At 37.8% G+C, this 21467-nt stretch overlaps 6 protein-coding genes across 7 annotated transcripts; 2 read left to right on the top strand and 4 right to left on the bottom strand.

Annotated features, from left to right (window-relative positions):
• Positions 1-147: 147 nt before the first annotated feature.
• LOC110381903 (ubiquitin thioesterase otubain-like) lies at positions 148-3618 on the bottom strand. Of its 2 annotated transcripts, none has more exons than XM_021342334.3 (5): positions 3458-3618; positions 3060-3359; positions 2302-2523; positions 1866-1985; positions 148-283 (listed from the first exon to the last, which is right to left on the bottom strand). In XM_021342334.3, exons 1-5 carry the CDS (start codon positions 3563-3565, stop codon positions 197-199), a joined length of 837 nt encoding a protein of 278 aa, XP_021198009.1. In that variant the 5' UTR covers positions 3566-3618; the 3' UTR covers positions 148-196. The 2 variants fall into 2 exon arrangements, with proteins under 2 accessions (XP_021198009.1, XP_021198010.1); XM_021342335.3 differs by having other exon boundaries at positions 1875-1985.
• Positions 3619-3725: 107 nt separating this feature from the next.
• On the bottom strand, positions 3726-5383 carry LOC110381904 (pre-mRNA-splicing factor SPF27). Its single transcript, XM_064037397.1, has 4 exons — positions 5207-5383; positions 4842-5005; positions 4391-4603; positions 3726-4146 (listed from the first exon to the last, which is right to left on the bottom strand). The coding sequence occupies exons 1-4, from the start codon at positions 5279-5281 to the stop codon at positions 3861-3863; spliced, it is 738 nt and encodes a 245-aa protein (XP_063893467.1). The 5' UTR covers positions 5282-5383; the 3' UTR covers positions 3726-3860.
• A 229-nt stretch (positions 5384-5612) lies between these two features.
• Positions 5613-7013, top strand: LOC110381905 (WASH complex subunit 3). The gene is made up of 3 exons (XM_021342337.3): positions 5613-5912; positions 6157-6321; positions 6560-7013. Exons 1-3 carry the CDS (start codon positions 5856-5858, stop codon positions 6869-6871), a joined length of 534 nt encoding a protein of 177 aa, XP_021198012.3. The 5' UTR covers positions 5613-5855; the 3' UTR covers positions 6872-7013.
• Positions 7014-7481: 468 nt separating this feature from the next.
• LOC110381911 (large ribosomal subunit protein eL42) lies at positions 7482-8665 on the bottom strand. The gene is made up of 3 exons (XM_021342343.3): positions 8505-8665; positions 8191-8364; positions 7482-7645 (listed from the first exon to the last, which is right to left on the bottom strand). The coding sequence occupies exons 1-3, from the start codon at positions 8505-8507 to the stop codon at positions 7508-7510; spliced, it is 315 nt and encodes a 104-aa protein (XP_021198018.1). The 5' UTR covers positions 8508-8665; the 3' UTR covers positions 7482-7507.
• Positions 8666-8840: 175 nt separating this feature from the next.
• On the top strand, positions 8841-13765 carry LOC110381900 (chromatin assembly factor 1 subunit B). The gene is made up of 8 exons (XM_064037517.1): positions 8841-9086; positions 9253-9483; positions 9823-10031; positions 10300-10440; positions 10677-10805; positions 11140-11346; positions 11589-11737; positions 12037-13765. The coding sequence occupies exons 1-8, from the start codon at positions 8958-8960 to the stop codon at positions 12681-12683; spliced, it is 1842 nt and encodes a 613-aa protein (XP_063893587.1). The 5' UTR covers positions 8841-8957; the 3' UTR covers positions 12684-13765.
• LOC110381899 (transportin-3) lies at positions 12919-21175 on the bottom strand. Its single transcript, XM_021342330.3, has 10 exons — positions 20883-21175; positions 19906-20796; positions 18948-19127; positions 18372-18535; positions 17833-18046; positions 17327-17482; positions 16427-16980; positions 15887-16065; positions 14537-14780; positions 12919-14196 (listed from the first exon to the last, which is right to left on the bottom strand). Exons 1-10 carry the CDS (start codon positions 20994-20996, stop codon positions 14136-14138), a joined length of 2757 nt encoding a protein of 918 aa, XP_021198005.2. The 5' UTR covers positions 20997-21175; the 3' UTR covers positions 12919-14135.
• Between the last annotated feature and the right edge of the window lie 292 nt (positions 21176-21467).

Raw genomic sequence — 21467 nt, 5'->3', positions numbered from 1 at the left:
TGTTGCCTACTCGGGGATTGTGAAAAGTGTAGCTTTCCAACAGTGAAAGATTTTCTCAAATCGGTTCAGCAGTAACTAACAGTAGGATGGACGTGAAAGAGGAGTAACAGGAATAAAATAAATAAATGGTGTAATGAAACAAATGCATACGTAAGATAATTAACTTTATTATCGTAAGAGGTTATGAGAGGCGTGATCACGCGTACAGTATGTCGTAGTGTCCGGGCCGGTACAGCAGGTGCACCAGCGGCTTGGAGCCCTCGGGGAAGTCGTGTGCTATCACCTGCAACATACAACACATTACAAACTACACTTCTCACATATTTTTCGAATCTGCTATAGAAAAGGAGTCCCAACTCAGGAGTACTTTTGACACTGACCGTATACACGGATTGTCTCGGAAGCAAACATTTTTCGCAGTTAATAATAGTCAATACTGGAGGGAAAAAGGTTTTTTAGGGTTCCGTAGCCAAAATGGCAAAAACGGAACCCTTATAGTTTCGTCATGTCCGTCTGTCCGTCTGTCACAGCCGATTTACTCGGAAACTATAAGTACTACAGTGATGAAATTTGATGGGAATATGTGTTGTATGAACCGCTACAAAAATATGACACTAAATAGTAAAAAAAAGAATTGGGGGTGGGGCCCCCCATACATGTAACTGAGGGATGAAATTTTTTTTTCGATGTACATACCCGTGTGGGGTATCAATGGAAAGGTCTTTTAAAATGATATAAAGTTTTCTAAAAAACATTTTTCTTAAAGTGAACGGTTTTTGAGATATCAGCTCTCAAAGTCGTAAAAAGTATGTCCCCCCCCCTCTATTTTTATAACTACGGGGTATAAAATTCTAAAAAAAATAGAGGTGATGCATGCTAATTAACTCTTTCAACGATTTTTGGTTTGATCAAAGTATCTCTTATAGTTTTTGAGATAGGTTGATTTAACTGTAATTTACGGAACCCTTCGTGCACGAGTCCGACTCGCACTTGGCCGGTTTTTTGATGTGAGCTTGGGATTTAATAACCAGTGCGTCGTAAGTACATCATCATTTTATAGAAACATAATGTATATATCCTATACAATATTACAATTACATACATAATAAGATTGCAAAAAAAAACGCACGATATTTTGACTGCTTGACTAAAATTTAACTAGAGAAAGATAGTAAGCAGACACTAACTGATGAAGTTATATATATATACTTAAAAAACAAGGGAATTCAGGTAAGACGCGTATCAAACAATTACAGATAGTAAGATACTTCTAATGTAATGACGAAATATATAAAGCAATAACCCATAAGTAAACGATACACTCAAAGGATGATTTATACGTAAAAATAAATGACGAGTCGAGCCGAGACAAATTACGTTTTACCATAAAGAAACTACCTACATATTCACACAAAGAGTGCGTACCCGTCCTTTCATACTGGGTGTCTCGGTCACACCCCTGTCTCGACTCGGACCCGCACCCTGTACCTAGCATAAATCACCCTTATTAGCGAAATATTATAATAATTTTATAACCTAGAGTCTAAAGAACTGACACTACCCGTGACTAACTACTGAAACCGTGCGACATATTTCTGCTAAGCGGATTGTATAATGAGAAGGTTCCACGCACAACAAAATCGACTAGTATGAAAGCGCTCTAAGCCGTTAAAAATACCGGCTACCCAAAAACGTATACCACAGTAAATGTCTTTGGCCTCTTCTATGGCACAAAATCTGGGGGAAATAGAATTCTACCACACATCTGTGTAAGCTTTTAATTTTCGACAAATACCTAACAAAGGACATTTTTTATGCAACTGAGGAGTAAAGGTATAAATGTTTAAAGCTTTCACGATCAATACCTTACTGACCTGACTGCCCTCGCCGCGGTCCATGTATTTGACTCTGACGCCCACGTTCAGGGCATTGCTCAGCGCTATTATGTGGATGTGGTCAGACTCCTTGTACATTGGTTCCACTTCCTGTAAATGAGAAACAAGTCACCTAAATACACATTCTTGCTTTAAATACACAAAAAAATGCAGGCTGAACAATTACTTTAAATAATTTTTGGCTATCATGTCAGTCCATGTGCTAATGTCATATAATTTGAAGGAACTGGGAAGGCTAAACTAGCAGCGATTATTATTGAACCATGTTAAAAAGCAACTAGGAAACTGGATTAGAAACAGTCAATAAGGTTATGGGTTAAAATAAAATTTTGGCTAAGAGTATGCCCTTAGCCAACACATCATTTTGGCACACATACAAGTGACCAAGAAATGCTAACAAACATACCTGTCTACAAAACTCAGTAACAGTGCGAGGTCCCTCGATGAAGTTCTGGTAGAAATCATTCTCGGTCTGCAGCTGCCCCGAGGTGACGAGGCGCAGGTACACCACAATGTAGTCTGAGTAGCCTTGCTTGTTGAACTTGTCGTGGAGCTCGGCTCTCACCGAGTCCAGGGACTCTGGGGAGCCTCCTGCCTGCTCACCCACTCGCTGGACCACTTCCATAAACTGGAATAGTATTTTGTTTTTATACCAGTAATATTGACACTTAAATGAGCCTTATTGACAGTGCCATTTTATTGATTATCCTTAAAATATGGATGGATTATATCTTAGAGGCATATAAGACCTAACTTTATGATAATATCAATGGAGGTAAAAATTATGGCTAGAATGGTATTTTTTTAATACTGTTTATTATCTGGATGGATAAATAAAATAAATTATTTGGGACTGATCTGTCCTTGTGGAGTCATTTCTAAATTGAACAGTATAAAAGGATGTAGAAGGCCAGAACCGACACATCAAAATCAATAACAAAAGTATTGACATGGTATTTTTATATCCTTGAGCATCAGTAATTATGCATGACATGCATATTGATTTTTACATTATTATAGAAATTCTGCTATAAACTTTTTGGAAAAGTAGTGAATCTATAGATTTTATGTTAAAACAATGATTATAGAAACCAATAAAATCACATAACAGTATGATAACAACAACAAAAACCATCTAACCTTCAAAGTAAAGTAAAAACTCACCGTCTCATAGAAGTCTTCCACTGTGAACTGTGAGAAACCTAAGGCGACGAGAATCTCCTTGGAATTCTTGGCTATTTCATAAAACTTATCGAATTCACTCTTATCCGTCAGAAGATGTTCTAAATACGCGTAGGAGAACGCACGGAAGAAACAGTTGCCGTCCGGCCGGGTTCTCCTGATATACTTATACTTAGAGGACAAGTCTTTTACTTTTAACAGGTACACTGGATCCTCGTTATATTCCTTTTCTAATGATGACAATGCTTCAAGTTCACCCACGAGCGGTATCGTTTCCGATATCTGCAAAACAAACACAACACAATGTCAAAGTTGTAATACGATTTCTGCAAACATAATGCTCTCCTTACACATCAAGTGGATCATTTTAAGATTCTCACCTCTTTCTCTATCTCACGCTGTTGTTTCATGATCAACTCATCTTGATTTATTGAGTTATCTATTATATTGCCGGCGCAACCGCTGCTGCTTGATGCATCGTCCGCCATTTTCAAATAAAATAAAAACTAAAATTGACAGATCAAGATCACGACAAATGACAATCACACCCGCAAAAAAAACTGATGCGTTCAAAGATCGTATTGTTTAACTTTTTGCAAATCTTAAATAAGAAGGTGCATTCATTGTTGCTTGTAAATAAAACAAAGGTTCTTGGCTTATTATTTACACATTTTATTGTAAAATCAAATATCATGTTTGAAAATATTGCTGACACAAAAAAGTTATGTGGATTTTTTTATTTTATTTCATTCAGAAACTGTCACACCTATTTTTTACTTAAAACTAATCAGCAAACATATCTTCGATCTTCTTTTGTACTTCTTTTTCAGTCTCAGAATTGAGTTTGTCTGGTAGGTTTTTAACGGCTTCCAAATCTGCTGGCTCGTCGTCATCTGTGGGTGCTTCGCCCTTAGCCTTCTGCAGCTGTATTTCAAGCTGCATAATGGCGCGCTCGAGCCGGTAGTTGTCAGACACGAGCTGCGCCCACCGCCGCCGTAACGCTCGTAGTCTCGCACCACTGGCTGTTTGTGAACGTTTACGCTCCCAGTTCACTGATGCTATTTGTTTTCTGGTGAAGAGAATTTTTGAGTAAATTTATGCTACATTAAATATAACTGAATTATATATCTTGTTATATAATAGTAACTGTCACACAGTGAAGCCAAGTTTTAAAAATAGAGGCCATATAGAGCATATCAAGAGCCCTTTCAGTGCACAGAAAGCAAATTGACATCATAACATGTAATCGCTGTCATGTTATAAGATTTTTAAAAAAATATGAATATGTAATACAATAAACTTATGCCACATACCTCAACTGACTATGTACATTCTGTGATCTCGTCACTAGAGCTTGCAATGTGTTGAGATAAGACCTCCATGCTTCTGATCCATACTGTAGCTGCAACTCCAAGTTCAACACTCTGATGGCCTGGTGGGACAGCTGTGCGTGGGAGTTGTCTACCGACTCTGACCAGGCTGCAGGCTCACCGTGGCGACCCGCTGGTGGTGGGGGCAGTTCATATCTGGAAGACAGAATTGGTAGAGAAACTTAATAGTTTGTTGCGAAAGAATATAAAAATAAGAGTGAATTATGAGATATTTTTGTGGGATGTTATTTGTAGTAGGAGTACCATATTCATGAGTGACACAGTCACCCACTGTTTTCCATTTTTATAATTGCTTTTTGTATAGACACAGTACCTATGTCATTATGTATTCTGCAATACTGTTGCTGTTTGTATGAATATAATCTTGACTAACCTTTTCATAGACAGAGGTTCCATAGGTAACCGTTGCTGCACTCTCTCCATCTCTCTCTGTAGTGCTGGAGTCTCAAATGCTGTACTTGGCTCAGGGCCAGCATTTTCTAGATAGTTTTTAGTCGGTCTGTAGCGTCGACATTCTTCTTCTACCATAGCCAGGGCCTGAAAATCCCCTCATTCATAAAGTTAACCATAAAATTGCAAAAAAAAAATATATCAATTTCATTTTCATGATCTACTGGTGTCAAGAATGTGTATTGAACAAAATACAGCAGTACTCTTAAGGTAAAACTTTAAAAGATTTACAGAAACAGTATAAAATAAACAGAAAGAAGGTATTCTAGGTTATGAACTGCAACTTACGGCTTCCCTGACTCCTGGGTCATCGTAACCCTGGTCAATATACGGCAACGCGTCTACCACAACTTCTCCTGACATGTTCAACAAATATCTCACTAGATTTGCAGATAAACTTAATTTATTTTCATCAAGTAAGGAATTTGTGACCGAGACACTTTTTGTTGACAAATATTTAACTTTTTAATTTTTGGCTATTGGTCTATTGATCAATGACAAACTTTTGGCTTACTGGCTGCGCGAATGATATCACTATTATTTTATGGTTAAGTGTTTCACTATTTAATGAATTAAAGGTTTCCGTTTAGCTCAATTTAAATTATTAATTATTTTAAATTATGTTTGTAGAATTCATACTGGTTCCGAGTATTTATGCTCAAAAATGTCACTGTCAATAAATAGATTTGACTTCATTTGACAAATTGACAACATTGTTTTTTTGAGTAAATAATGTAGATTTTCCCTTAGTAAACACAATTTTCGTGAGAATTCTTTATGTTTTTTCTTGTATTTATTGAACTAATTTATCGAAAAACCCATTCGAATTCGATACGGATAGGTATAACAAGTTTTAAGAGTTCTTGAAAAGAATATTGTATACCTTTGGTAGGAAACGAGTTTCTTTTCTAAATTAACTCTATTTAACAACGAAACCATGACTCTTCAAGAGACTATGATCAGCCAAGAGCTGGCAAACGTAGATTTAACAAAGGTAAGATCAACTAGCACCTCTCAATCAATACTACTTATCGTTCAGTCACAAGGCACCGGAAATCAGACCGGAGTTTTATGCCCCTAATCTATACGTTGGCAGAACACCTAGGTCCTTTAGCTTATATAAACAAGAAGCTGCTTAATTACTATTTCAACTGATCAACTTAATAAATAAGTTCAATGTTCTTGGAACTTTTGAACATTCTTTTTTTTTAATATTCATCAGGCTGTGTTGTTTGCAGGTGGCAGCATTACAACAGAAGCGTACATTAGCCTTCGTGAACCACTTTGTACTGACCAATGTACAGTTCTTGAACAACTTCATGAAGAGATGTGAACAGAAGCTCATGGACTTTGATAGGAAGCTGGAGAAAGTTAATGCGGCTATGGTCTTGTTGGAGGCTAGGGTAAGAGTAATATACTACTAATATTTAACTTTTTATAAGCCTTCTAAACTCACATTGAAAATAGGAAAACTCATTTGTTTGTTAGTCCTTACAGGCTCCAAAACTACTGAACCAGTTTGAAAAAAAGCTTAATTACCTGCAGTAAACTTTTCCTTGGCAACACTTCAATTCAATTTCAAAAATTTTGTTGTAAATGTTATCAAAAACATTTCATAATTATGTTTTTATTATATTACAGCTCTCATCAATCCCAGAACTAAACACAACAGCACCAGTTACAACTGAGAAGCCTGCAGAAACCACAGAAGCTACTCCCAGCAAAGAAACCCCAGCTCCATCATCAGAAGTGACCCATACCACTGCTCCTGACCCCACACCAGAGGCTCCCACTCAAGCAGAAGACACTGTTGAAGGGAAGCCCCAATCTCATCCAGAATATGACAGATTTGTAAAAATGGTGCAAGTGGGAGTACCACTGCAAGCTGTCAAGTTAAAACTGTCATTGGAAGGATTAGATCCTAATGTTCTAGATCAGATTTTGGGAAAATAGTTGAATGTACTAGTGTCAAAGTTACTTTTGCCAAAACTAAGCAGCTGCTGAATATGAGCTACTGGCTAATTGCTTTATTATTCGTACTTTACTTTCAGGAGTTAGGTGAAAATTGTATATAAGTAGTTGTAAGTTTTATAAATAAAGGCCTATATATACTTGTAATATTGATATGTTTAAATATATTTTTATATTGGAGACAAGTTTTTTTATTTATGCCTACTTATAATATTATAATATCACAGCAATAATTTCCCCAGATTAGTTAGGTATCCATCACTGTATTCATAGATGTTTTTGCTTTTACCTAACACCAGGTGAGCTCTAGCACTGGGCATTAACTTGTTTATGCAATTTTTATATACATTCATAGTTGTGAGTCTAGATCTAATTATTGGATACTAGTTCCATTGAAACATTACAACACTGCTTGTTTACAAAATTATGGATGAATTTACTGTTGTTGGCATTTACTACTGGCAAAAGGAAATACACTGAAGCCATTATACTTTAAAAAACTTCACTCACTACACAAAATTAATAATACCAAGACATTTACAATAGTTGTTATCAACCAGATAAAGGAAAGAACAAAGTAAAAACACAGAAATGGGTTAAACTTATTTATTATCCAGCCTAGAACTGAATCATCTGTCCCTTCCTCTTCTTGTCACCACCGAGCTCGAAGTGCTTGCAGCGCTTCAGAGCCACCTGTGACCTCACCTTGCAGTCTGCGCACTCAAGACGGAGTACAATTTTCTTTGTGGTTTTCGCCTGAGAAAGAATTGATATAGGTTAGTGATCACAGAAGCTGGATTTACACAAAATTCACATGAGGATAGGTTGTAGCTATCAACAAATGATAAGAACAGAGTCAAAATGCTTAAAAACAAGTACTACATATAAAGTTATCAAGTCTGGCAAAAATACTAGCTGGACTGGAGGTTAATAGTAGGTAATAACGTTTTCAATATGTTAAAAAGCCCATTATTGACTAGTGGGTGTCTTTACCACAATAGGTAAATAGTTTATATCTAGTAGTGCACACAAAAGTAACTGGACTTAATATTTAAAAAGAAGAACTACAATTTCATGAAATATTAACAAGCATTACTTTATTTCACAAATCGATTGTCAATAACGAATTCTTTGATTACGTATCGAACTTATTTCTAACAGTTTATATGAAGTAAATAACACGATTTGAAGGTTATTTCGTCAAGATAACTTTACACCGGTAATGAACACTTGTAAATACAAAGCACCGTCGACAATAAAGATGATAAAACCCCGGTTTGAGGTTATGTTGATAAACTTACCTTCTTCTTGAAGATGGGTTTGGACTGACCACCGTAACCCTGCTGTTTACGGTCATAACGCCTTCTACCCTGGGCAGCGTGCCTTTCCTTGGACTTTTTGTACTGAGAGACCTTGTGAGTTTTGTGGCACTTGCATTTTTTGCAGTAGGTCCTGCGCTGTTTGGGTACGTTCACCTGGAATTTTCAAAGTTCGACATGAAATAAATCCTCTGTAGAAGTCTTCAATATATTCGCGAAGGTATCCGCAATAATTTGATTCATTTTCACCAGCATTTTACATGATTCAAAAAGATATAAATTGATAAAACACTAACCATTTTGGCGTTCGTTTAGCACGATATCAACAAACGTCAAAGAAAGAAAGAGCAGTTGTCAAATCGCCTTCAGTCAGCTCAAAATTGACAGATAAAAAAAAACATTGCCAGCATAAGAAAAATGGGCGTTTATTCGGGATACTTTATTTCAATGAATTAATCCGAAACGTAGTTTACATAAAAATGTGCCAACGAGAGCAGCTAAGTATTTTACTTCACTCTTTAATTAATCAATTAATTTTATAGATAACAAAGGAATTTACAGAATTCTATTCCTATTTCATAATATATCAAAGTCAAAATACCTGTATCTGAAGACGGAAGTCAGTTGTCTGATCTGACAAGGGTTAAAAATATATTTTTAGCGCCAAAACAGTGACAACTCCTTTCTTAAACAAAAACTATTTTTAATTTGTACTTGTGAAAGAAAACTGCAGTAAATAAAGTGAAAATATGAAGTTCGCTATCCCAGAAATATCATGGCATAACAGGGACCCCGTACTTAGTGTAGATTTCCAGCCTAAAGCAGAACCAAGTGAACCATTACGACTTGCCACTGGAGGAACCGATTCTCATGTTTTGGTATGATTTATCTGTTTATGTATTTTATTTAACCTAATTTACAGTGTAAAATTATGTAAGAAATAGTTAAAAATACACAATATAGTGTTTTAGACGGTCATTTTCATATTTATTTACTTTCAAACAACTTGACATAAGGCAGAAATAATTTTGAACGACGTTCCAGATTTGGTACATTTCAACAACAGACACGGGATCTGTGAACCTAGAAGTAGCTGCAGACCTGACGCGTCACCAGAAAGCCGTGAACGTGGTGCGATGGTCACCGAACGGGCAGTATTTAGCGTCGGGAGACGATGAGTCTATTATATTCATTTGGAAGAAGACTGATAAGGAACCAACACCTGCCATGGAGCAGATGGAAGAACAGTATAAGGAGTCGTGGGTTATTCACAAGGTAAGGTTAATGTGAAATAGAACTATTTGGGGTTTTTGAAAGAGTTTTCAAACTGAAATCTTATATTACAAAGAGGTAAAATTTTTAAGTTTGTATGAAGGGGGTAATCTTTAGAACCGCTGGTTGGATCAACATAACTCTGCTCTACATGAGTAGATACAAAGCCCACCCTTAATAGCCAATCTTATAAATTTTTGTAGGGTCAGTTCAGCAACTCTTCTTCCATACACATCAATTTGATGTCATCTCACAACAAATTATGTTTCCTACAAATCAGATATCTTAATTAAAAGCTTAGCCAAGCTCAAACTTAACAGTGCTGTAAATAAAAATCCACAGACATTACGAGGCCACATGGAGGATGTGCTGGACATATCCTGGAGTGCCAACTCCCTGCACCTGGCATCAGGCTCAGTGGACAACAAGCTGCTGATCTGGGACCTCAACCGTGGACGGTACAGCAGTATCCTGACAGACCACAAAGGGTTTGTGCAGGGAGTCTCCTGGGACCCTAAGGGACAGATGATTGCTACAGCTAGTACTGATAGGTGAGATGGTGAATATATGATATTATCAGAGTAGAAGTATTTTACTTCTGAGTGAAAGATCAGTGTTATTTTTGTGCTAAGAAAGCTTTACAAAGAAGTGACAAATTGTGACTGAATGGTAGGTGACAACTATCTCAACTTATCAAAAAATATGATCATTTGGTAGTAATTTTGATTAGGAGCTAATTAATTCATCAATGTTTCAATTGATTCACTAAACTAAATTCACTGCCACAAGATCATAATAACAACAGTGGTACTTTCACAGAGTTTTCCGAACCTTTGATGTGACAACGAAGAAGGTGACATCTCGCAGCAGTAAGGCAATCCTGCCGTTCCCTGCTGGTCATATGCTCCACGACGTCAAAGTGCGCCTATACCATGATGATACACTGCAGACTTACTACAGGTAAACAGTACTAATCAGTTTGAACTTAATTTTACCATATAATAAGGGGTGAATTTAATGCAACGCCTTGGATGGAGAAGCAAATACATTGTCTCATTTTGTCTCATCATCAAATTCGATTTCTCGAAAATATGTTACATCCACATTTTGATGTATGACTCCACTCCATGTGTGTGTGACAATATACTTATTCACTTACCTCATTATGTACTAAAGAATCAATTTTCCATCAACAGGAGACTGCAGTTCAGCCCCGACGGGCTGCTGCTGGCGGTGCCAGCGGGGCGCGTGGAGCCCGAGCAGGGGAAGGTGGACATCAAGCCCATCAACGCTGTCTACATCTACACCAGATACTCCTTGAAAGTGTTAGTATATGAATAACTTTAGTATGCGTCTGTTTATGCTGTTATGGGGTAAATAGTTGCTGCATTTAAAAATAATGGTGCTCAGCTAGGCATTTATTTATACCAGAAGCAAAGGCTGGTTGGGAAACAGCTAGGCATGTGATTGAGCTTATGATCACAAGTTAAAATTTTATTTACTAGATTTATAGAGGCTAGACCTCCTCATAAAAACTTTATTCTTTTTTATATTGAGTTAAATTCTTCCATATTCACAGTATTGTTGAATGTAATCTATCGTTACATTATACATATAGAATTGTTTAGGTAAAATAAACACTTATTCTGTGTTGTACAGTCCAGCCTGCATCCTGCCATGCGGCGAGGCGGCACTAGTGACGCGCTGGTCGCCGCGCCGCTACTCCGCGCGGTCGGGCGGGCCGACACCCGCTTTACCGGCGCCCGCGCGGATGGTGCTGGCGGTGGGCACTAAACGATCCGTGTTATTGTATGACACGCAACAGAAGACGCCTATTGCCCTTATTAATAATATTCATTATACTAGGTGAGAATCTACTAAAGTCGAAAATAATTTTCACGTTGCTGATGGTCAGACTTCATAAAAAGCGCCCAAATACTGGTCAACCTAGCCTATAAATCTATTTATAAAAATAACTACAGCCTTACTTAACTTACAAAACTAATACATTATGGACTTCAGCATTTTGGAGCAAGGATTTTCCATTGATAGATGGAAGCCTTTGTGCTGTATACTTCGAAAATTTCCCTAATCACCATCTCCTCCAGGCTGACAGACCTGACCTGGTCTCCAGACGGGCTGACCCTCGTAGCGTCTAGTACTGACGGCTACTGTTCCGTCATTACCTTCACTGCGGGCGAGCTGGGGGAGGTGCTGCCTGATGAAGTGGCTCCAGAACCAACCAGTGCAGTCCCAGGTACTCTAGGTCTCTTTATATATGGGATATTTTCAAATAGTCCTTCCTTTTATAGATAGGAAAGAGTTCATGATTGCTGGAGAGTTTGTTACACCACTTCTTCTTAGCAAAAACACACAGGAAGTTGTGAAGGGTGGGTTTTTTTGGGGGCTGTCTTATATAGTTTTTATGCTGTTTTTCAACCTTTTGCTGCTATATAAATGCTTTTTGATTATGTAACTGGAACAATGTCTACAAATCAATCAGTCATAAAATTAGAAAAGTCAGAATTTTTTTATAGCTGATTTAATATTTCACAGAACCAATGGAAGTTGAAGAGCAACCAGCAGAACCAGCAAAGGTAGAAGCTGAGAAACCTAAAGAAGTGAAAGAATCTAAACCAGTTGGCAAGATAGATGCCTTCATCAAGTTCAAGGCGCCAGAAAAGTCTCCTAAGAAGCAGAAAGTTGAGCCTCAACAGAAGACACCCGTCAAAATCGATGTTCTAGAAGAAGTTGCAATGCCTTCCTGGTCTGATAACAGCAACAATGAAATTATCAAGCCTAAGGAGACAGAAGCTAGTAAAGATTCAGAAATAATGGTCATAGAAGACAGTGAGGATATCAAATTAGTTTATGAAGAAACCCAGGGAGGTAAATCGGCGTCAACATCACCAGATTCGCCGAAAGACACGAAGACTGCTGAGAAAAGTACTAAAGTGAGCCCGCCAAAAACTGCTAAGACTGAAGAAAAACCTAAGGAACCAGTTACTCCTAAAAGTTCTAATACCAAAGTTGTCAGTCAGCCAGGTACTCCTAAAAGTACACTGAATGAGAACAACTTCTTCAAGCAAGCTAAGGTGACTGATGTGAAGGATCAGGCCGTGAAGTCTGCTCCGAGTCCTAAAGCGCCTAGGCGGGTCAGTTTCGTCACGTTATCCAGCCCCAAGAATGCTAAGAAGAAATAGTAAATAACATATGTATACGACATAACATAATGTGATGAAATTGATGGAGAGTGTACCTTTACATGGATATTCAAAAGTTTGTGGTGCTGAATTATAAACATCTCCAATTAAGCCAAACATGTAATTTTGATCAATTGTTATTTCAAAAATATTAATCTCCATTTTTTAAACTAATTTAATATTATAGGAATAAATTGTAAATGTAATTTAAGGTTTTATTTTGTAAATAAAAGACTTATGTAAAAGTAAACATTTATAATAAATATTTACAATTCAATGCATAGTATCACATTCCAAATAAAAGTGAGTATAATATAACAAAATATATCTGCATCAATCAATGTATTGATACTTACCTACTGATCGTTCGCGCCTCGTAACGTTACGAGTTTGATCATCATTCCAGCAGTTGGTTAAATTATTCGCTACGTTCTCTTGCAGTTACGTGTACGCCTAACGAATATAAAAAAGGTGATTGTAAATATGTAAATAATTTACTACACGCATAGTATTACTTAAAACCAGATTTGAATAATTGGTACAATTTCGTAACGATGATAAAAATATTCAAGACTTCAATAAAATATTGACAAATACCAAAGTATTTACCACATCTTCCTATTACAATATTAAAAATCCAAATAAAATATTATCTTCGTAATGTACAAGAGAACGCGACATAGTGGTCAAATCATAAGAAACGCAAGACAAATAGAGACAGACCTACGTGTACTGTTGAATCAACGTTATTGCTCTGGCTTCCCACGCTACACTACACGCACCGTTATAACTAGCCTTGCATTGTGACGACTCTCTTGGAAATTTCTAGAACTCTCTCTTTACACTGATTTAGGGCTAGGGTTAATTTTGGTATTATGAAAGTACATAATATGAGCAAGCTTTTTGTATTTTTTTTATTTGTCTAACTAAATTGGCTATCTAGATTTTGTTGGCTTTATAGATAGATAAAAGTCTACTGAAGTAGATTTTGGCAATATTTGGCCCTAATTGGATTGCAATTTTATGTATGTACATTTTAGGTATGTCCAAGTTATATTTTTTCTGAAATCACAGGCCCGAATCAAATTGTACAAAATGTAATTTATTCATTATTAGTATAAAAACAATAAAAAAAAACAGAACACACACATCTTTTAGTAACTAAATTAGTTGCCTGTGATTTGAGCGTTGTCAGTTGGCAAATTGAATTAAATTTTATTTCCAAATACCTAGTCGACACAGATGCAAGGCTTTACAAATAGCTACACTATAACAGTTTTTAACATATTTCCGTTTATTCATAAAGTCAATTCACTTCACTAGTGTAGCTTAGTCTCATATTTGATACTCATTTGAAATTCGTCCATATTGACACTGAACTCGCTGCGAGCATGTCACTCTGTTAGTCCTGTTTTGGTTCAATAATTTGTTTATAATATAAAATGTTACGTCTTATCGGTATAGCCTCGCGAAGTCTCGCAGTAACCGAGTCATTTCCTTGCATTTCTCTGCCCTGTGAACAAAAAAATCGCAAAATATTAGACTAAAATAACATTTAAAAAATGCAACTTGGACTCACACATGGGGGTTCTGTATGTATGATGTACAATGCTTGCAAAATAATCCTCTAAAGTGAGGAAATGATAATCTGTCATCAACCGAAATGGAATGGAAAATGTTCGTAAATTAAAACGATGCTAGTAGTTTTAGATTGGCTTTTTCATCATGTCTTATCAATGCAAGTGTTGAATCGACTCTCTAGGTATAGATAGTGCCGATACATTTTATTGTAGGCTAATTTTCATGTAACAACTTTCAAACAGTGCTGATATTCACTTCAACATCCTTGTTACCTCATAGCATACTGATGGAACTGCCAGCACTGCTGCTCTGTAGCCACTGCAGGGCGGTCCCTGGGCAGGCGCTGCAGCGCGGGGTGCAGCCAGTCCACGCCGGCGCCGCGCTGCCACTCCAGCAGTTCCAGCAGCACCTCGCCCACTTCCGACAGCATGTAGGCGTGGAGGTGGAGTACGCTGGCTTCTATGAGACGGTAGGTCAGGTCCGAGCCGTATGTTGAGAGGGCGTTGTCGGCTAGAGCTGGAATAGCATAATAAAAATTTAGGTTAAAGGGTATATTTGATGTGTACACCTCTAGAAGGAAGATTCCTGTGAGGATGAAGATCATTGGGATAACTGAAGTGGGTTTATGTTTTCAGACTAGCAGCGCTTGGTGAGTCAAATGATATGAATTGAATCAAAATATTACTCAAGTTCAAGTTGAGGAACATGAAAGATTGAATATTATATGTTCATCTATACAAATATTAAAGAGGTAAAAGGAGATTGGGCAAGAATGTATGAAGTTTGGTCCAAATGTCCACCACGAACAAGACCTATATAATTAAATAGTCCACTTAATTTAGAGTAAATTTTACTAAGAAAGTAAAAAAAAAACAATGCCAAAAAAAAGTTATAGCCAAAAATGTATTCTTAATTTTCGGTAGTATTTGTATGTTATCATTATTATTTTTTATTTTATTCCACTTCCATTTCCGCACTTTGTCTAAAACTAAGATGAGTAAGACACATTGGTATAAAAACAGCCCATATTTTTTGCCCGATGGATATACGAATCACTACTCAATTGAGGCGCCAGAAGTGCTTGAATATACTCAGTGGTACCTGGATCTAAGAAAGTTCCATGTAACTGGTGGTGTCTTTTCTCTAATAATGAACAATTCTATTTTGTCAGAAGTTACAGAAAGTACGAAAATCGAACATCACGAAAAGTAATTGAAAAAATGAAATTGAAAAAATCTATAAAATGTTTTATTTGTTTTTGCTATAACTTTTTTCTGGCATTATATTTTTTTTTACTTTCATAACAAAAAATGTTCTATATTTAACGGGCTATCTAGCCATATAGGTCTCGTTCGTGGTGGACATTTGGACCGGAATCGCCCATTGTCCTTTGTGAGTTTGTACATATGTAGAGGGTAAACTTTGAAACCGCTAGTCGGATTTCCAAAATTCTTTCACTGATAGATAGGCGCAATGTTCCTGAGTATATATCCATAGGCTATATTTTATCCCGGTACGGGCAGTAGTTCCCAAGGGATGCGGGAAAACGGCCAGTGCTATATATATTTTAAAGAAAAATAATCCAGGATTGTTAATCAACTTATTTTAAGCCAATAGCTCACATTTAATCTGCTGCTTCTCTGGTCTTGTATTATTGGCCACCTTAGCGAAGTCGTAGAGGAACTTCATGACGGAGGAGTTGGCGTCGCGGTGGTCGAGCGCCGCCGCCAGCGCCGCGCACTGCAGCACGGTCGACACCGCGCCCGATGACAGGAACTCTAGCGGGATGCGCTGCAAGAACCTGTCACACAACAAAATAAATTATTACATAATACGTTTTTTACGAAAAAAAAAACAGAAATTTAACCGACATGTAGCCAAGGCGAAAAAGTTTAAGTCCAATCATCCTAAATTATATTGATTTTGCACAAACATTCTTGAGAGTTTACTGAAGGTTTGTTGAAGTATTATACCCTTTACTTTGATATGATAAGAAAATAAATATACATAACCATATAGGAAGCCATAACAGTGAAATGAAGCTAGAAGCTATACGGTGCATGTTTTACAATTAAATGCACATGTCAGTTTTATGATCGTCATCATCATAAAATAAATAAAACATTTCAACATAAAAAATGAAATCAGAATATGAAACTCACCTTATACAAAGCCTAAACAGATCATCAACAGTATCCGGGTTCTCCTTCAGACCATGTTCCTGCTGCAGCAGCTGGAAGGCTTGCGGCATGACGTCTTGCAGCAGCGCCACGAGCGGCGGCACCGCGGCCGGCTCCCCCGCCAGCTCATCAAGCAGTACCGACGCCAAGTACAGCACACACGAGTGGGGTCTTATGCGGTACAGCTGTTGGAGACGGCTAGCTAAAGCTGGGGCCAGTGCGGCAGCTCGTTTCCCTCCCATGCGGACGCCGAACCGCACGCAGCGGCACCACCGCTCCATGACTCTCCCGTCCGTAGCATACCGGTCCAAAGCAGCCTGCAGCACCGGCCACGCGTCAGACAACGCTGGTACACAAGGATGCCCTTCACTCAGAGCTGAACTGGCCACGTCCACATCTCGGAAGAGAGCCGCGATCCTGTCCAGCCACACACAAGGGTCGGTGCTGGTCCCCTTGCGTACTTCCGCGTTACTCTTCATAAGGTCGGATAGCCCGTTGATCTGAACGGCGACGGCTTCGCGCATCGCAACTGTTAGCTAGAAGTAGATATGTTATGGCGGTTTAGCTAGGGAACAAAATAAATTATTGTCAATTTATTTGTTTAGTTTTTGTTGGAGGGTTAGTTGTGAGGAAATTTTTATGGTTAGATTAAGGTTAAAATTAGGCGTGGATTTTTATGACTTGTATTTAGTAGTAATATTCTAACTTTATACAGTCAGTAGGTACATCATATTGCACAATTTAAATGATTGTTTAGGAGTCAGCAAAAGTTGCAACTGGTTTTTTTAAATTAAATTGCAATTACATTATTGCGTTTGCGATTTTTTCACATAGACACTATACCTACTTAATTACTAGTAACAAAATATATCAGTATGTTACCTGTTGGTTGGGCAGGCGGCCTATAGCGGAGGCGAGTGCCCGCATGAGCGCGGCGGAGGCTTGCGGGCACAGCGCCAGCGCCTCGCATGCGGCTGCGGCTTGCAGGAGAGCTGATACGTGTTGGGCGGCTTGTGCTCGGCTGGCGCGACAGATGTTCTGGGGACAAACATACATCGTTAGATTTCACAAAATATACTATTTAGCAGCATTTGCAAAAATCTCAGATCAATTAACTCAGACATAATATAATGCAATGTGGCACAATTTGAAATGATGTGATTCTTATTTCTGCGAGACACTTTAAGACTCTATTATTTATTTTAGTTATTTTAACATTTTTAACGTAACCACAATAACTAAGAGTAAAATATACTATATTTTATAAGGGGACATCAATTGGCTGATATGATGATGGCGATGGGAAGTATTATAGTTCACAAAGCAAATTATGGAACCCTAAAAAACAATCATCATTCAAAACAACATCAACAGTATTACTCTCTCACCTGCAGCGCAGTAGCAGCAGCATAAGCCAGCTGCTTCTCCTGCAGCGCTCGGATGAGGAACTGCAGACACGGCTCCAGGCACTCCACGTGGCGCTCGATCCACTCGCACAGCTCGCCCAGCAGCAAGATGCACGTCTTGCGGACTGCCAGGTGAGCACCTTCAGGCATTGAGAGGATGGCTTCTACGACTTTGGGTACGTACTCATATTCTTCGCTGTGGAATAAATTGGGAAATGTTTTGCTGATTTTCTCAGTGAATAAATGAGCAGATACTTAAAAATATAAAGGCTAAGCAACAGCTGAAGGGATTGATTGATCACAAGGTTAAGCATCAAGCTGTATGTGAATGAATATCCATCTATGCTATGGCATCATAGACTGTGTTGTGAACATCATTGGCGGTCATCATAGAAAGTATGACTATCAGCTTGTCCAGCTAACTGGATTGAGGAGATCAGATAATCAGTCGCAACAAAAACTAGTTCAAAATATAGCGAACAATCTATCCCTTATTTGACATTGATCATAATATTACTCACGGCAATATATTCTTGGCAACAGCCTGCATGACAAACAGGGCAGCTTCAGTCTGCTCCCAGCTGATGTCGGCGTGCAGCACGGAGAACATCTGCCGGAACACGGAGCTGGAGCCCACGATGAACACCACATCCTTGATCAGGCCCATTACCTTGCTGCGGAACTCCTGGAGGGAAATGAAGAGTTTTAGTTTAAGACAAGATTTGGAATGTTAGTGAATTTTTCATACCTGAGAAACTTGGGTAATTACGATTTAACAATCTTTTTGTATGTTGTAATTCAAAGGACGTTACGAGAATATGATATGTATAATATTGGGTAGGAAATGTGGGGTAGATCAACCATCAGCCAAGTGTGCATATTCAAGTAACGGTTCAGAACTCAACTGTCTTACAATTTATTTTTATTTACCAGCTACAACAAGTTAAGCACGATTTAGTGTTCTTGAAACAGGTAGGTAAGTTGAAATGGCCTGCAGTACTTTATATAAAACTGTAACTTTCATAGGATAGTGTGTAAATAATATTTAATTAATTATTTGTAGTCTCTTATTATAATTCCAGTATATGTCTACATACATAGAACTCATCCCCCTCCTCAGGCAGCTGAGTATGGTCAGGCTCACACTGGCAGTGCCTCGCCAGCGCCTCGATGAGCCTCTCAATGTGAGGCTTGAAGGAATCCGTCAGAGGCTGGTAGTCGCGCTGGTACACTTCTTCTGATAGCCGATACCACAGGTTGAATGTTATTTCCGCTACCTGCAAGAGGAATAATGCTATTTGAAGTTGTTATTTTACATTTAAATAAATAGGAATATAAATCATTTCACTCTTTTTGTCTTCTACGTAACTCAGAAGATGGTCTGTCTGTCTGTGAGTTTTATTTAAAGCTATATACATCTATCGTAAGATTTTTGAGCAATAGGAAGTTAAAAGATAGATGATATAATGATATAGGGAGCTCTATACATCTTTGCAAGCCATCATCCCAGTTACTACTACATTTCATGGCATAGTAAGGCCTTGTTTGTCTCAGCATTTATCAATCTCCCATTACACATTGAAGTGTATCTATTGTACATCAAATGAATTGACTTCAATTGAAGCTGACAGAAACATTCCTATTTAATAGATGCATAGTAGAAATTTTACAAAACTCGCAAAAAGCACACTTATAATAATGTAGTTATAATTAGATGATACTTTCTCTTTTACACTTAAATCTACACTCATTAAGAATCATTAGAAATTACCCTACTTCACCCAATTTCATAGAAAAGCAGCAACTTTAATAAATATATTTGTTCATAATTATTTACCATTCTAATAATGGTGCCTATTCAAATAGGTATCATTTTAAAACAAAAGAAACATAAATAAGTTGCCAGTATTAGATAAGACCTATTTACTGACAATGGTGAACATTATTAGGTAATGGCATGCCACATTTTGAATCCAAATAAATTGTTTAACTAAAATAGGCAAGTTACCCTTATCATTTCTTAATATGATCAATAAAGGTACTTGAATAATATACCTCATAGTCATGATGTCCGACACACACAAGTGCCAGCTCCAGGGACCTCATAGCAAAGTGTGTGGTTCCTCCAGACATAGATATGATTATCTTCTCCAGAAATGTTTCGGCCAACTCAGTGAATACTCTCGCATAGTTGGTAGCCTTCTCATCTTCCTCATGAGCCACCGCCATGTGGTAACTCTCCTCCAAAGCTGACACACTCTCAAATAACAGTCTCTCTATATTGTCATTATTATTATTTTCCTCTAAACAGTGCAGTAATGCAGTAATACAGTCAGAAGCCGCATCATGCAGTGTATTTATAGAATTGTGATCCCTTAATACCTGTAAACTGAACCCTATGACTGCATTCTGAGGAACCTCCTGTATATTTATTGCCCTCACTTGAATCCAAGATGTCATACATTTAATGATTTTTAGTGCAACATGTGTATTTTGAGAATTAGTGATACTTTCTTTAAGAAATAAAGTAACTATGTGAGCATTTGACCTTAACTCAGACTTAATTTCTTCCCTCCTGTTTTCACCAAGTTTCAAGCTAGAAGAGTCTATTTCTTGAGGTAACACAGTCAATATTTCTAGAAGGGCAAAATCATTTTTGTTTGAAAATGACTTAATTAGGTCACCAATGCAGTTCTGCCAGGAAGGCATCTGTAGAGCAAGGTCTGCCAGCGCCAGGGACAGCTGCGTGAGCACCGAGGCACTGGTCTCTGGGGAGGTGCTCTCTAGATGAGCCACCAGGGAGTCTCTGAGCGACACCAGGGCCTCAGGGGGCAGTTCGGACAGGCTGTGCTGCACCTTGGACCTCATCGTCTGAGCAGCGAAGTAACATGAGTTTATGTCTTTCTTCTGTTGTAAAAGCTCGTCGGCTATCTTCCACGAATGTATCTGCAAATATGGTTATTTTATCGAACTAGTGAATATATTTATATCATTGAAACATCAGGAAAAACGTTATTTATTGGTATACTTACAGATTTTTGCATGTCCCCTAGCCATAGCGAGGCCTTTTCTTTTTCGCTAGCATTGGGGTTATCATACAAGGCGCTTATGGCCTGGTAAATAGTGTCCATTGTTGGGGTATCCATGATGATAGACCGGTTGTTCACTTGTTAATATCAGCGCCACTCTATCGTAACACTTATATCACACACTGTCATATCTAAAACGTGGAAAACGACCTAAAAAACTCAAATAATTAACAAACAAGCAAAAGTCGAAGGAATGCTTGACTGAAAGTGAACCATAAACAATTAATGTTGTTTTAGCAAGAACTAATTATTCTACCATTGCGTTAATGACATTAGCAATGGTGCAGGAAAAATAAGGTACAAACACTCATTATGCTGGGCAGTTTCATTTTTCAGAACGTATGTATCCATGAAGCTGTAATGATTTTTTCATGCATATCTTAATAAAATAATGTAACTAAAAAAAGGCCACTGAAAACTGCTATAGCGCTTCACATTATATTTATGCTGGTAACATTAATCCAATGTCTACGTCAAAGACTCCAGATGACATTCGTTCAGAAACGAACATATGTTTCACCTAGCTTA

The sequence above is a fragment of the Helicoverpa armigera genome, chromosome 13 (assembly GCF_030705265.1).
Source record: "Helicoverpa armigera isolate CAAS_96S chromosome 13, ASM3070526v1, whole genome shotgun sequence".
NCBI classification, from domain to species: domain Eukaryota; kingdom Metazoa; phylum Arthropoda; class Insecta; order Lepidoptera; family Noctuidae; genus Helicoverpa; species Helicoverpa armigera.
The sequence above is the reverse complement of the archived record's forward strand: the minus strand, read 5'-3'. Positions and strand labels throughout refer to the sequence as shown.